General features: G+C 43.0%; 1 protein-coding gene across 6 annotated transcripts in view; it reads left to right on the top strand.

Annotated features, from left to right (window-relative positions):
* The window catches only part of AKAP9 (A-kinase anchoring protein 9), a 218370-nt gene that overhangs the window by 130194 nt on the left and 71391 nt on the right, over positions 1–16785 (top strand). For all 6 annotated transcript variants that reach the window (XM_074945942.1, XM_074945947.1, XM_074945945.1 and 3 more), the window contains one exon: positions 9825–10051. In XM_074945942.1, coding sequence (XP_074802043.1) covers positions 9825–10051 — 227 coding nt within the window. The remainder of the gene's footprint in view (positions 1–9824; positions 10052–16785) is intronic.

Here is a 16785-nt window from a genome sequence, read left to right as displayed (position 1 = left end):
CAGAGCAGGAGACATACAATTCTCCCCCAAGGAGTTCACTCACAAATTTAATTAATACATTATTTTTTTAACGAGCATCATCAGCATGGAGCCATGTTCTCCGGAACGATGATCGAAGCATGAAGAGGCATATGAATCTTTAGCGCATCTGGCACGTAAATATCTTGCGACGCCAGCTATAACAGTGCCATGTGAACTCCTGTTCTCACTTTCAGGTGAGGTAATTAAGAAGCAGGCAACATTATCTCCTGCAAATCTAACAAACTTGTTTCTTTTAGTGATTAGCTGCACAAGAAGTAGGACTGAGTGGACTTGTAGACTCCAAAGTTTTACATTGTTTTGTTTTTCAGTGCAGTTATGTAACAAAAAAACTACAATTGTAAGTTGCACTTTCATGATAAAGAGATTGCACTACAGTACTTGTATGAGGTGAATTGAAAAATACCATTTCTTCTGTTTATCATTTTACAGTGCAAATGTTTGTAATAAAAAATAATATAAAGTGAGCACTGTGTACCTTGTATTCCGTGTTTGTAATTGAAATCAATATATTTGAAAATGTAGAAAAACATCCAAAAATATTTAATACATTTCAATTGGTATTCTGTTGTTTAACAGTGCGATTAATAGCAATTAATTTTTTTAATCGTGATTAATTTTTTTGAGTTAATCACGTGAGTTAACTGCAATTGACAGCCCTAAAAATTAGACATAAAAATACAAAAGTGTCACAGTACACTATTACTGAAAAATTGGTGTAAAATATATATATTTTACAAATTATGTAAATAAAAAAATTATTGAAAAAAACCCGTCACACTGAAGCCCAGAGACAAGCCCCATCATGAAAGCAAGAAGCACAAGACACACAAGAGTAGGTCCCCATAGCGGACTGCTCATAAACTCAGCATTCCCTCCCTATGCCACACCTGGTCAGATGAGACGTTAAATGCAGATCCCATGGGAGTGCCACTGAAGGCCCCCTTGGCTGGGGGGTAAAGCCAAGCGAAAGCGGAATCCATCATTACCAGCGGTCACCCTTGTACCAAAGCATTCAGACCACCTGGCTGCTAGCATGACACCAACGGTTCTGTCTCGCTTACCGGATAGACCAACTCTGCCAACTTCACTGGGTCCCTCTGGAGTCTCAACCGGGTGCCCCATGGACCCCTGGCCACACTGAGACATTCCTCACAATGGAGGAGATGATTCTACTATATCCACAATCTCCACTTCTCTCAGGCCCTGCTCTTATCCAGGACACTACCACACTCGAATATGAACCTTTGTTCTTTTTGCAAGAGAAGCCCATCTCTCATGCGCTGCACTGCAGCCCTCTGGCACCAACAGTCTGGCCACTGATGGAACCATCCTCCGACTCCAGGGAGTTCTGGGACATGGCACCGCCACCATCCCCATTGCCACACAGGAGCCCAGACATACATCTCAGACCTCCTCATCCTCCTGCTTACGACCTACCCAGGGATGCCTGGTACTCCTTCCTAGGGGCCCGCCCAGACTAGTGGACCCCTCATTCTGGCCCTACTGGGGGCCCTGGGACCTGTACAAAAGGCATCCGGAGTCATCCCAAGGGTCCTGCCAGGCTTCCCCTGTACACCCTTCTGCACTGTTGGTATACAAAAAGGAGGATGTCAAGTCGGTACTGCCGGTCCCAACCGGAGCTCCTCGTCACTGGAGGAGGCAATCATCCCCCTCCTGCTCTCTCTGCCAGATCATCACTAGCAGTATCAAGACCTGCTGAGGAAGGTGGCCACAGACCTGCAAATTCCACTGGAGGAAGTCCAGGACCCAAACATCGCCTCCTGGACATTCTCCAACCACAAGGACCTTCAAGAATGGCGCTCCCGATAAACAAGGCCATCCTAGAACCAGTTCAGTCGGTGAGGCACACACCAGCCTTGTGCGCCCCCACACCAAAGAGAACAGAGAGAGCATAGGCGTCTAATCAGTGTGTGCTCCGGGGCTGGAGCACCCACGGGGAAAAATTGGTGGGTACTCTGCACCCACTGGCAGCCAGGCTCCCCACCCCAGCTCACCTCACCTTCGCCTCCTCCCCTGAGCGCGCTGCATCCCCGCTTTTCCTCCCAGCACTAACAAGCTGTGGGAGGGAGGGGGGAAGAGGCGGGGCTGGGTCGGGGATTTGGGGAAGGAGTCCAATAGGGGCAGGGAGGTGGAGTTGGGGCGGGGACTTTGGGGAAGGGGCGAGGGGGATTGAGCACCCACTGGTGCCAGGAGAAGTTGCCGCCTAAGAGAGAGAGATATTTTGTGCCAGCTGACGGGATGATTTTTTTATTTATCCACCCGATTCCCAAAACCATGGTCATCCAGGCAGCTGCTGATCCCTCCCACCAACTGATTCTTCAAAAGGAAACAAACGCTGTCGTCCTTAAGGGTGCGATAGAGTGCATTCCTCCCCAATACCAGGGTAGAGGCTTTTATTCACCAGACTTCCTCATCCCGAAAAATGACGCTGGACAGCATCCCTTCCTCAATCTCTGACTACTAGATAAGTTTATCAGGAAGACCTAATTTTGAATGATAACGCTGGCATCGATCATCCCCTACCTCCACCAGGGAGCATGGTTCATGGCTCTCAACATAGAAGATTTTTACTTCCATGTGGACATCCACCTGTCGCATTTCAGGGTGGCGCACCAACACTTCCAATCTTAGGTATTCTCATTCAGCATTGCGACAGCACCACAAGTATTCATGAAGGTCTTTGCGGTGGTAGTGGCCCAGAGAAGGAACCTAGGATACTCCATATTCCCCTACCTGGATGACTGGCTCCTCATGACACACTTGCAGCTGAAAGCTCTCTCGGCAATCTTCAAAACCTCCTATTATTCTTGGGTATCTGCGTCACCGAAGACATATCTATTTTGACACACCCACACAAACAAATACACTTCAGAGGGGCAATACTGGATTTGATTGCTGCATGAGTCTTCCTCCCAGCGGATCATTTCTCTGCGATTAATGCCTTCATTGCTCATCTTTGCTATAGGCCCTGCACCATGGTCCGCCAATGCCTCTCTTTCTCGGGGCATATGGCAGCCTGCACTTACGTGTTTATGTACAAACTGGGTTGTACATAAACATACTAGAACTCAGGGCAGTCCATCTCGTCTGCAAAGCCTTCCTTCCGCTGATATGGTCCCTTCACATTCAGCTTCTCTCTGACAACATCTCTGCTGTTCTAAGTCTGTTCGGCTATGGAACTGGTGCATCAGGAGGCAGGTGACAATATATGCTACATACCTGCCGGGCACCCAGAATTCTCTAGCCAACAGTCAGCAGAACGCTACACGTAGACCATAAATGGCAACTGCACAATGTAGTCCTCAATGATCTCTTCACCCAGTGAGGAGCCCCTTGTTGGGACCTCTTTGCCTGTCAAGCAAATCAAAAACTTCCCTGCTATTGCTCCAGGGCAGCTCTAGACAGGGGCCCTGGGGAGATGCTCTCCTCATCTCCTGGACAGGTGACCTCCGCTGTGCCTTTCCCCCCATATCTCTACTGTCTCAGGTTCTTCACAAGATTCGCTGGGACAGGGCCAACATCATCCTCATGGTGCCCTACTGGCCCTGGCAGTTCTGGTTCACTGACCTCCTGAAACCCTTTGCCTGACCAGTCAGGCTCTGGGCATTCCCGGATCTCCTTATGCAATATTGGGGCAGACTCCGGCATCCCGGCCTGGACTCCCTTCACCTCACAGCCTGGTATTTAGAATGGCATTGAGTGTAGTCCATGAGTGCTCCGCCCTGGTTCGACAAATCCTCACCCAAAGCGGGAAAACTTGCTATCTCACAAAGTGGCAGCGCTTCCTGGAATGGTCTCACTGCCATTACCCCTCTCTGGACACAGTGACCATCCCAGTTGTGCTGGACTACCTACTTGCCTTCAAAACATCGGGCTTAGCTATCAGCTCTATCCGGGTACACCTGGCGGCACTTACTGCCTTCCTCCCACCAGTGGAGGGCACCTCCATCTTTACACACCCTACAACTGTGTGCTTCATGAAGGGCTTGCTCAGCACCTTTCCACCAGTTGTGAAGCTCCTGTCTCCATGGGATCTTAACCTTGTTTTTTCTGCCCTCACGAGACTGCCCTTCGAACCCATGGCAACATGCTCCATGACCCCCCCCCCATGAAAGGGGCATTCCTGGTTGCTGTCACCTTGGCCAGATGAGTCAGCGAGCTCACTGTCATGATGGCAGACCCTCCCTACATGGTGCTTCACAAGCCAAGGTCTCATTAAGGCTACACCCCAAAATCCTTCCCAGTGTGGTGTCCAAATTCCACCTCAATCAATCCATCCACTTGCCTGTGTTCCATCCAAATTTCCCACCAACAGAGCCCTGCAGTCTCTTGATGTTCAGTGCGCCCTGGTGTTCTACTAGCACAGGACTAGACCTTTTCGGAGGTTGCCGAGACTCTACATAACCGTTGCAGAGAGATCAACAGGACAAGCCATATTTTCCCAAAGAATCTGTAAATGGGTCTGAGTGTGCGTACCGGAATGCTATGAACACTCCAACCTGGTGTAACAGCTTATTCTACATGAGTGCAAGCCACCTCCTAAGCCTCACTAGCAGATGTACCATGGCAAGACATCTGCAAGGCCACGACGTGGCGCTCTGTCCATATGTTTACGGTGCACTGTAACATACATGGCAGATGCGGACATGGCCATGGACCACGCTGTATTGCAGATGGCTATGCCACCTCTGCACTGATTACTGGTCATGAGTCACCCACATGTGAAATACACATAGGGACCATCACTCAAAGAAGAAGAGGAAGTTACTCACCTGTAACTTAGAGAGGTGTGTTCTCTATCTGTATTCCCACTACCCGCCCTCTTTCCTGCCCTTTATACCGTGGACCAGGAGTATGAGGAGACTCAATATGCATGTGCAGGTCAACGGACGCTGCTTGGAAATATTTCCGGACTTAGGCGCATGGCATGAATGCGCACCCACATGTGGAATACAATAGGGGCCACACGTCTTGAAGAACCTCCAGTTACAGATGAGTATCTTCCTCTTAGGTACTTATGACCTTCCTTCTTATCCCATGACTGCTTACTTTGCTTAAGAGCCTTTGGTGAGGGACCTTGTCAAAGGCTTTCTGAAAGTCCAGGTATGCTGTATCCACTGGATCACCCTTGTCCAAGTTTGTTAACCTCCCTCAGAGAATTCTGTTGGATTGGTGAGGTATGAGTTCTCTTTACAAAAGCCGTGTTGACTCTTCCCCAACATCTCGTGTTCATCTATGTGTCTGATAATTCTGTTCTTTATTATAGTTTCAACTAATTTGCCTGATACTGAAGTTAGGCTTACTGGCCTGTAATTGCAAGGATCGCCTCTGGAGTCTTTTTAAAAAATTGGTGCTACATTAGCTGTCCTTCAGTCATCTGGTACAGATGCTGATTTAAGCGCTAGGTTTCATACCGTGGTTAGTAGTTCTGTAGTTTCCCATTTGAGTTCCTTCAGAACTCTTGTTTGAATACCATCTGGTTCTGGTGACTTGTTACTGTTTAATTTATCAGTTTGTTCCAAAACCTTTATTGACTCCTCAGTCTGGGACAGTTCCTCAGATTTGTCACCTAAAATGAATGGCACAGATGTGGGAATGCTTTGCTATTTTCAAAAGAATACATCTGGAGACTTACGCTTTCCAGGGAAATAGTGTTTTTTAAAGTGCATTTCTACACTCATAAGTGATTTTTTAAAAATGCCATCAATGGTTTCTATATTTACCATCCCACAGTGACTTCCATATTCCAGTTGTTCACTCTGCAGACTTAATCAAAACTCTGAGAGAGTCAAGCTAGGTTTTTTCCTCTTCAAGTATCCTTACTATTTGTAAAGTTTCTGCAGGCCAAATAATGGGTGACACCTGGGTAATTGCACTGCATTATTGGGGCATGCACGGGTGTAACTAATTAGAATTAAGTAAATTATTCTGTTGGTGATATATTAGGAAAAATAGAATCCTGCTCACATGCTCTTAGCTCTGTTGGCTCTTCAGGGCCAACAGGAATGAAAAACAGTAAAACCTGATTTTAGGCCTCAGTCTTGCCCAAGCAGAGCTCAATGCAGGATCAAAGCCTTAATCACTAAAATAAACAAATATGACTCTGAATAAACACAAGAAACAGATCTGTTAAATATAAATTAATAAATATAAAAATTGTTGTGTTTCAGAATAAAATAGCACTTTACATTCATTACCACTGCTGAACTCAGGAGATGGCACTTCCCTTTGTTTGACAGCTATCCTTCAGTCAAATTATGCTTCAGAATTGTTTTTTTCTTTAGAAAATGCTTTATTGCATTTGGTTTTTATTTTATATATAGCCAAAGATAAACTTCAAAACAGTAGCTACAGAACTGGGGATGGGGTAAAAACTATTGTAACCAAGCTATGGTTTTAAAATCTGAAGTCTCAAATCTTTGTCTTTACCTCATGAATTCCACACCATAATCTTTTGGTCATTGGCATGGATAAAGGAGAACTTACTTAATAAGATGCATCCGATGAAGTGAGCTGTAGCTTATGCTACACGAAAGCTTATGCTCAAATAAAATTGTTAGTCTCTAAGGTGCCACAAATACTCCCTTTTCTTTTTGTTAATATTAGTAGCATCGGTAAGGAGAGAATGATGATATTAGCATCAGCTGCTGAAATGTTGAGACTATGTCAGTACTGATTAGGAGCAAGCTTTGAGGCTTGAAATTTTTCCATTCATATTTCTGATCAGCCAGAAGTTGCAGAAAAGTGCTGCATATCTATGCAGTTGCTTTGCAGAAAGAATACTTTGTGTTCTAAAGTAACTCACTATGGCCCAGTGCAACAATACTTCTCAGGCAAAACTTCTGTTAACATTCAGGTATTATAGGCTATGACCATTAGGCTGCACTGCAATTATGTAATTTGAGTTTCAAGTTTCATTCCAAATTCATTGACATTAACAAAACTTTAATAAATGTCTTTATTACATTGGTACAGCATTGGGAAACTCTACAGTGCTGGATGTCCATCTTAGATAAAGGTCCTTTCTACTCTGAGGATATTAAAGCTCCTGTGTCACTATTTCAGGATACCAAAAGGCCTTTCAGCTTGGGTGCTGAGCAATCCAAATGATATATATTATTGTAAAAGTATAGAATAGTTAGTTCCACTGAAGGTCTCATTACAGAGGTATGGGATCTTAAGATGCTAAGAAAAATCTTTATTTCCCCAAACCTACCCTAAAAGTTGTTGTATATGGGTAATAAGCTTGATTATGTTGAAATAAATGCGAATGACATGAAACTAAAAGTGTGATCATTTCCCTGAATGGTATAGTTTAGGCATAAAAATGTATAATATATCAACTACGTTGTTAAACACGTTGCAACTCATTTAAAAAAAAATTAAAACTAGAATCTTGCACTTCTTGCTGTATTCCCCCCAAAACAGCTGTTGTAGGAGTTGGTTTTTCAGAGGGCCCAACCATTCTTATGACAATTTGAAGGAGGGAGAGCAATAAAGAAGAGGGAAGAATAGGTATAAAGAGATTAGATCAAACCTATGTACTAAATACAATTTTTTTTAAAAACAAGCAAATTCTGAAGAGGCTGCTGTAGTTCCATTTTGAAGTTCTGTTAACTACACAAACTGTTCCAGCTTTGCTGTCATGATTCTTCTGCAGACTAAATTATTATTTAGTCTGCAGAAGAGAAGAATGAGGGAGGATTTGATAGCTGCTTTCAGCTACCTGAAAGGGGGTTCCAAAGAGGATGGATCTAGGCTAGGGATTGGCAACCTTTGGCATGCGGCCCGCCAGGGTAAGCCCCGTGGCTAGCCGGGCCAATTTGTTTCCTGCTGCGTCTGCAGGTTCGAACGATTGCAGTTCCCGCTGGCCGTGGTTCGCCGCTCCAGGCCAATGGGGAGCTGCAATCGGCCGAACCTGCAGGCGCAGCAGGTAAACAAACCTGCCCAGCCCGCCAGGGGGCTTCCCCGGGCAGGCCGCATGCCAAAGGTTGCCGATCCCTGATCTAGGCTGTTCTCAGTGGTAGCAGATGACAGAACAAGGAGTAATGGTCTCAAGTTGCAGTGGGGGAGGTTTAGGTTGGATATTAGGGAAACCTTTTTCACTAGGAGGGTGGTGAAGTGCTGGAATGGGTTACCTAGGGAGGTGGTAGAATCTCCTTCCTTAGAGGTTTTTAAGGTCAGGCTTGACAAAGCCCTGGCTGGGATAATCTAGGTGGGGATTGGCCCTGCTTTGAGCAGGGGGTTCGTTCGACTAGATGACCTCCTGAGGTCCCTTCCAACCCTGATATTCTATAATTCTTGATATCATCAGAACCCTTAAATGGAATAACAACTCAATACTGTAATTTACAGATCCCTCTTACTTGTTTCATATTTAATTGCTGAACAAGCGTAGATTAATTGATGCCATTACTTGCCCCCCCCCCCCCCAAAGTCTTTTCCATCTGTCTCCAAAGCAGTTTCATGGGGAAATTACTTCACTTTCTGTAACTAAAAAACAGGAATGACATTTGGTGTGTCATGCACAGAATTATGAATTGCTAATGCCTTACGATATATTGAGTAATTACTGTTGACTGTCAGATGATATGAATTGGAGAACAAACCCATTCAGTCTATGAAATTTAAACCTTGGGTAAAAAATATTTGTCCATTTGAAAAAAAAAATGGCAGAAAGATATTTTAAAGATTATATTATTTTGATAAAACAAACTTTTCTATTATAAGGAAACATTTTTGCCAATTCAGAATCTAATAAATCTAATAATCAGATAGTGCTTCAAAATTCTATAGTAACATAATGAAATAATCTACTGCTATGAGACATTAATATATTGTTATTGCACTCACCCTACTGTTGTTGAAAATTTCACCTGTTGCCTAAAAGGTTTGAAAATAGACAATATGTGCACATTTGTCTCTTGCTTTACTGAATCCCTACATTCTAAATATTCAAAATCCAGTGCTTTCTGATTACTTGTATCAGGCTAAAAAAGCCTTGGGCAAAACTGTGTCTGCTGCAGCTTTTCAGACAGAAAGGATATTTCATATGAAACTGAAATCAGACATCAGAAATATTAAGGACTAGAAAAAGACCATATTGTCCATCAGTACAGACCCTACCTGTTCATCTGCAACATTTGTCATTGGTTCATATATCCCTTTAACCAATTTACAGTTCATTAATAATATTGCTGACTATCAGTGTGTTCAGTATTCCAGTCACCTTCATTCCAAGAAATTTTGTATTAATTGCTTACATTATTGTGCTCAACTAATTTGTTTTTGTATTGTAATTAGTAATTTTCTTGAACAATTGGGCTAATTCACAATGCCACACTTAGCTACTGATGACAGATGGATTATCTGTTTCTTTCCCTGGTACTCCATATTAAGGGCCAGTCCTGCAAATCATTATTATGGTCTACTCGCAGTAGTAAAAATTACTGTCAGTGATAACAGTTTGAAAGATCAGGCTCTTAGAGCCCGAAGCAGTACTACCAGGCTTTTCAAAATATTATTCTCTGTTCATAACTCCTCTCTCTCTTTGCTTGTTCTCTAATTAACTTGCACTGTACCTTGCATATATATTTTTTAACGTACAACAGTTTCTCTGTATGTCTTTGTGGTGTCCTGCTTTGAAAGTATAAATATTTTATAATTAGTTTATACCTTGTCTCTGTAATCATAATTCATATGTGTAATTTTTTAATTTTAAATGCTGAGTCCGTATATAAAGATTATTGTTGTTATTGCAGAAGAGCCCTCTTCCTTATATCACGGTACTGATTTGGGAGATGATGCTACTATGAGGTGGGCAGGAGTAACAGATGAAGGACTTCAGCTGACTCAGCATCTCACAGGGAGTGGCTTTGCTGGAGAAGAGATAGACCCTGACAATGAAGAATTAGTTCTAAATATTAGTTCTCGACTGCAGGCAGCTGTTGAAAAACTTCTGGAAGCCATCAATGAAACCAGCAATCAGGTAGGGTTACCTAACTGTAATATGCTTTGAGTTTGTAGTGGTACGCCTTTTTTTTTTTTTTTTTTTCATTAATGTAGTATTTGTATAGATGCAGACTCTATATCAGAGGTGGACAAACTATGGCCCGTGGGCCACATCCAGCCCGCGGGACCGTCCTGCCCGGCCCTTGAGCTCCTGACTGGGGAGGCTAGCCCCTGGCCCCTCCCCTGCTGTCTCCCCTCCCCCGGAGCCTCAGCTCACCATGCTGCCAACGCTCTGGGCGGCGGGGCTGCGAGCTCCTGCTGGGCAGCAGGGCTGGCTCCAGCTGGGCCACGCGGCTGCCTGTCTTGCTGCTCTGAGTGGCATGGTAAGGAGAAGGGGAGCGGGGGTGGAGGAGTGGGGTTGGATAAGGGGCAAGGGGTCCTGGGGTGCAGTCAGGGGACAGGGGCGGTTGGATGGGGTGGAGGTTCTGGGGGGGGAGGTGGTCAGGGGATGGGGAACGGTGGGGGGTTGGGTAGGTGTGGGAGTCCCGGGGGGCTTGTCAGGAGGCGGGGATGTGGATAGGGGTCGGGGAAGTCAGGGGACAGGAAGGGGGGTCGGATAGGGGGTGGGGTGGGGTGGGGAGGCAGTTAGGGGTGGGGGGTCCCAGGAGGGGGTGGTCAGGGGACAAGGAGCAGGGGGGTTGGATGTGTCGGGAGTTCTGAGGGGCGGCAGTCAGGGGGTGGGAAGTGGGAGGGGGCGATAGGGGGTGGGGGCCAAGCTGTTTGGGGAGGCACAGCCTTCCCTCCCCAGCCCTCCATACAGTTTTGGAAGCCCGATGTGGCCCTCAGGCCAAAAAGTTGGCGCACCGCTGCTTTATATTCATAAGAAAAGAAGAATATTTCTGTATTTTCCTTAGAGCTCTGATCCCGCAAGCAGTTGTGCATGGGATAACTTTACGTATGAGAATAGTTCCTTTGAGCTGAATAAGACAATTCATATGGGTAAAGTTACTCACGTGTATACATGTTTACAGCATTAAGGCCTTGGTTTGCATTATGTTTTTGTGGAAGGGCTTCAGGCATCCACAGCTTTCCCTTTGCATAGCTTTTAAGTTTACACTAGCTGAGGCTCTGGCCCAAAGCCTTTAATAGTGATGTGTTTCAGTGAGCTCCCAGTATAAACAGAGGTTTACAATACTTAGATGTTGGAGGTGGAGACTTTTGCTCTGTATGTTATCTTTGCATATGTACTTTTGTGATACAATAGGAAAACTAGGTAAATGGAATTTTAAAAATATGCTCTGTTGTGTTAAATATCTAATTTAATGACTCCTTTACATCCATGTTTAGAAATGCATTATATTAGCCCAGGTGAATTAGTAGGCATGGGGGGCGGTGTAAATGTTTTTCTTCACTTTCCACATGGGTAGGCCACAAGAAACCATACTTGAATGACGTATAGTTTGTCCAGTCTGACATGAAAAATGCTATTGTCCATCATATTTTTTCAGCAGTCATTTTAGTTATAAACTGGGCTTGAGATGCACATAGGACAGTTGCTTTGATGCAGTGGACCATGATGGGTGTGAAATAGTTGGGTACATGCAGTATGTATGGTAAATGATCCACAGAGTAGGAAGGATTTGAGTGATAGGTTAATGACTTTGAAAAAAATTTGTCAATGTGTTGGGCTAAAAATTCATCTTTTAAAAGATGTTGAATATTGATTGACACAGTAGAACTTGAGAGCCATTATAATTTAACAAGTTAATGGTATTTTCCCCATATTAATATACATATCTGAATACATAAATGTGTACTTATCTTAGAGACTAGAGCAATTCTTAGTTCTTATCTTAGGTAAATGTACATTCATAATCTTTTAAAGACTTTTTTTTTCTTAAAAAAGATGCAAAAATAATACATTTAAACTATGTTAAAGTTCAGATGCAAACAGGATACAGTAGAACCTCAGAGTTACGGACACGTCGGGAATGGAAGTTGTCCGTAACTCTGAAATGGTCCGTAACTCTGAACAAGAGGTTATGGACTTCAGTCATGGTGGTAGTGGTAGGGGCTTGGGGCTGCAGCCATGAGGATGGGGGTCCAGTGGTGACGGGGGAGTCAGTGCTTCTGACCCTTGGGGCTCCAGGGCTCCGGATGGGGAGCTCAGGACTTCTGCCCCATGGGAGTACCGGGGCTCAGGGCTTTAGACCTGTGGGGAGCGCTGGGGCTTGGGGCTTCAGCCCCACAGGGGGTGCTGGGGCTCCTCACGTCTCCATTCCCGACTTTGGGGCAGAGCTCGGGGCTTTAGCTGTGGGGGGAATTCTGGGGCTGAAACCGGCTCTCCCATTGTAGCTAAAGCCCAGTGTTCCCCGTGGGGCTGAAGTGCCGAGCCCTGGCACCCCCAGCGGGGCTGAAGCTGGGAGCGGAGCCGTGGGGCTGAAGCTCCAAGCCCCAGCACTCCCCCCAGTTTAGAGCCCTGAGCCCCGGTGCTCCCGAGGATCAAAAGCCCAGAGGCCCCTCCCTTGCCTGGAGGCTTGACCCCCTCCCACTCTATGGCTGAAGCCCCAACCCCCCGTGGCTGAAGCACTGAGCCTTGGTGCGGGGCTGAAGTAGGGAGCAGAGCCCCAAAGCTCTCCCCCTCCCAAGTCTAAAGCCCTGAGCCCCGCTGCTCCTGAGGGTCAGAAGTTTGGAGCCCTGAAACACACACACCCCACCCTGCAGCTGCAGTCCCAACTCCCTGTGGCTGAAGCCCAGGACTCAAGCCCCGAGGCAGTACAGTATTTGCTGGTTGGTTGGTTTTTTTTTTTTTGTCTGTACGGCTGCCTGATTGATTACTTCCGGTTCACTGGTAAGTCCATAACTCTGGTGTATCTTTGAGGTTCTACTGTCAGGACACAAAGAAATTCTAATACTGGCAAAAGCTGAATTTAGGGTTGATGGTCTGGTTTATCTCTCATGTTGTGCCTTTTTTTCTTCACTAAGGCGTTCAGCCAGAACCTTGGATTTTCTAGCTTGTGCTATTTTTTGTCTAAATTTAGTTATTTGAACTTTGTTACTTTATAGTAGATTACACTGCATAATGGTTTTGTGAATGTGATGTTCCGCATGCATGAGGAATAAGTGATTTCTCCATCTGGATGGTGAATCGGGGAAAAAAAAGGGAAAATAAATGTTGAGCTGTTACGTGCTATAAGCTTTGCCACAGAGAGGTTTTCAGTAGCACTGCAGTTTACAGTAGATGCTATCAGTTCATTTTACAGCATAAAGAAAACAAAAGGGTGCAGTGTGGATATTTGTACTTTGTGGTCATTTCATAAAACCAGTCAGAAGGTACATTTTTTTCTACCCTCTGTTTATGGTAATCTAATGTTTATATGTTTTGACATATTATACAAGTGCCCAACAGCCTTTGCAGACATGATAATTTGTTGTTCTAATTATAAGTGTACTTCTCGTGTGGTTATTGCACATTTGCTATAACTAATTTGTATAACTTTTTATTTCTGTGTTCTTCAGTGCTATAATACATATTCTCACAAAATATGAGATGTAGTGGGTAATACTAAAATGTAAACATTTCTCTTACAGCATTAAATTATTCTTGTTTATTATTTTATTAGAGACCAGAACCTTTGGAATAGGAACTATACAAACAGAACAAAAAGACCTCACCATATTTTATCATTTAGAATAGGAAAATGTTTCATCTTTTTGGCATCCTGTCAATACTTCGACATTTACAGAAGTTTATTTTGTAGTGTCAGAAAAGGTACATCATTTTGGTTCAGTTCCTTGCCTCTATTCAGCTCCGTTATACCACTGCTGCAGGGCAAAGATCTGGAATACTGGCTTAAGCAGAATCCCTAGGTGGCACAGAGCTGGTACAGGTGCCTCTATACCATTCCCTTTCAATCCTCTTCCCTGTAATAAGGGTGTGCTAATACTGTGTCAGAGGAAGGGTTGTTGACTGAGCATCTACTGTATCTTGTGCTCCAGTAATCCTCAGTTGTATAATAGCATTTAGGAGACTATTACCAGCTATTCTAAATTAGCACAATTCTGAGGTAGCTCCAGATTCCACAGCAGATTAAATCAATTGCCAGAAACCTCTGACACTGGGGGGGAAGCTTAAGGAGGCATAATGCCACTTTTGTTCCCTCTGTGCCCCTCACTCCCTCAGCTCCTCAGATAGGGCCCAGTGGGCAGGTCTACAAAGGGCAGGTCTACACTTAAAATGCTGCAGCAGCACAGCTGCACCAGTGTAGTGCTTCAGTGAAGATGCTACTACGTCAACAAAAGAGCTTTTCCCATTGACATAGTTAATCCACCTCCCCGAGAGGCAGTAGCTTTGTTGATGGGCGAAGCTCTCCCATTGACATAGCACTGTCTACACCGGGGTTAGGTCAGTATAACTGCATCACTCAGGGGTGTGGATTTTTCACACCCCTGAGTGGCTTAGTCTACCAATATAAGTTTATAGTGTAGACCTGGCCAAAGTATATCTGTCAGTACTTGGTAGTCTTACACTGGAATGTGATCCATTCCATATGCTAGAATTTTGCATCTTAAACCCTGATATGGTATATTTTACAATCCCAACAAAAACAGTGGCATGGATGATGTTGCTAGATCAATCAGTTGAATTAAATTCTCCAGGAGACATTAGTTTGAGAGCAATCTTTGAGGCGCGCCACTCTAAACTGGCTGGGATTAGAAGTGTTCCAGAGGCACAGTTAGCTGTATGCTATAGACCCCTCAAGTAGCTGATCTAACAATGACATTAGACACTAATGACGTTAGACTCTAAAACTGTCTGCCTTTCTAATCTCTGAGTAAAATGCATAGATCACTGCTGATAGAAATGGAAGGGGAGTTGGAGGATTACATAGAATAGCACCAAATCTAAGTTGACCAAATGGAACGAAAATTCAACTACCTTGCACTTTCTGATATCATAGAGGAAACCATTTGTGTTTTAATTCATATCCAAAGCATCATATATCCAACAAAATGACAGATTATGGTACAGCATATTACAAAATGTATGGCTCTTGTAGCAACATTTATCAGAGAAAATTAGAGACAAAACCACATAATTGTAGCTAATTACTCATAATTACTTAAGTATAAGTAGAATTGTTCATAGTATGTTGTTTTCTTACATAAGCATTTAAAGAGTAGGTGATTGATAGATGTACAAAATAAAGGAATAGAGCAGTTAAATGTTACAGTAATAATTAATGGAATACGTACCACTATTATAAAAGTGATATAATTTATTTTTATCCAGTTTATGCTACTGGAGCATCTTTCCTCCAAATACTTCAGACAATAATTTTATATCATTAGTAATTGGTGTACTAATCTTAATTCTTTTACTTTTGTCAAACATGTTTCTATTTTTGTTACATAGTGATGAAATAGTATCTAATGGATGTAGTCATGAGTAGTCTAAAACAGGTGTGTAATTTTATATAGGATCAGTTAATTAGGACTGTTTCCCTAACACCTTCATAATAGTAATGTAGGAATTATATTTTGAAATAACTTTTGCAACAGTATTCTAAAATCAAACCAAAAGTTTTTCAATTTGATCAGTTTCGAGTCTCAGAAGATAAGCATATGGTCCTCTGTGCCATGGCATTCCTGCCATCATTTGGCTGTGAAAGTTATATCTGTTTTGTTTTCTAAAATTGGGATGTAAAAATTATTGCATCAGAATTTTCCATGAGGTGGAATTTACACTGTTAAGAGTCCTTGGCATTATATCTTTCCATTCCTATGAAAATATTTGAAAAAATTCCCCAAACTATACTCATGTTGTCTCTATTGGCAAGTTCTGTGCCACAAAAAGGCTTAATATATAGAAAATAATGTATTTGATTAAATGAAACTAAAATGTCACATAATTTCAAGAAAAATATAAATTGAAAAAACAGGATTAATGTATATATTTACAGTTAACATATTAATTTCAAAATCATAAGAATCTGAAGTAGTATAAAAATAGGTTTATCCCTGTTAATGAGACCTCTGATAAAAATAAATGAATTTTTGCATTGTTTACACATTTTTCTGTAGTATCTAATATAAATTGTGGCCTCATTTCCCAACCACTCACCAGATAATGTTTCTCTACTTGGGAATAACAAGCATATCGGGTGATGTGGCCCCTGATGTCTGCTAATTTAGTTACATGTAATTGGTAACAGAAACAGAGGAGTTAGGGAGTTTCTTAATGGTGCAAGAAGTTTCTTAATAATTTATTAAATATTCTGTGTATGAACATTAAAAAAGTAAATTCAGACGTTTTACCTTTAATGGCAGCCCAAAAGAAAAGAGTTTGAAAAAATGAATAATAGAAATAACATGACATGTTCAGCATAATCAATATGAGAAACTAACATCTAAATAAAATAATTACAAGCAAAGCAGATACTTAAGTCATTTTCCTCAATTAATACTATACATACAAATCGGCATACTTTTTAAAAGGAGTGGTAGAAACCTGACATAATCTTTAAAGTGCTATTTTAAACCTGTTTGAACACACTCTTTTAGAGCTCTGATGTGGAATTTGAATCCTGTTGGGCAAGCTTCAAATGTGGGCGTATTAAGTCAAATTCCACCTGCCAGCGTACCTAATTTAGCCACTCCCTCTGTCCTGAACTCTTTATCAGGGAAGATATTGACAGGAAACTTTTACTCAGTGAGACGGGGCATTATTTAATTAACTGAGTTCAAAACAGCTCTTCCTGTTGATTTAAC

Source organism: Natator depressus, chromosome 2 (genome assembly GCF_965152275.1).
Source record: "Natator depressus isolate rNatDep1 chromosome 2, rNatDep2.hap1, whole genome shotgun sequence".
Taxonomy (NCBI): domain Eukaryota; kingdom Metazoa; phylum Chordata; order Testudines; family Cheloniidae; genus Natator; species Natator depressus.
Note: the sequence above shows the minus strand (reverse complement) of the source record. Positions and strands in the feature narration are given on the sequence as shown.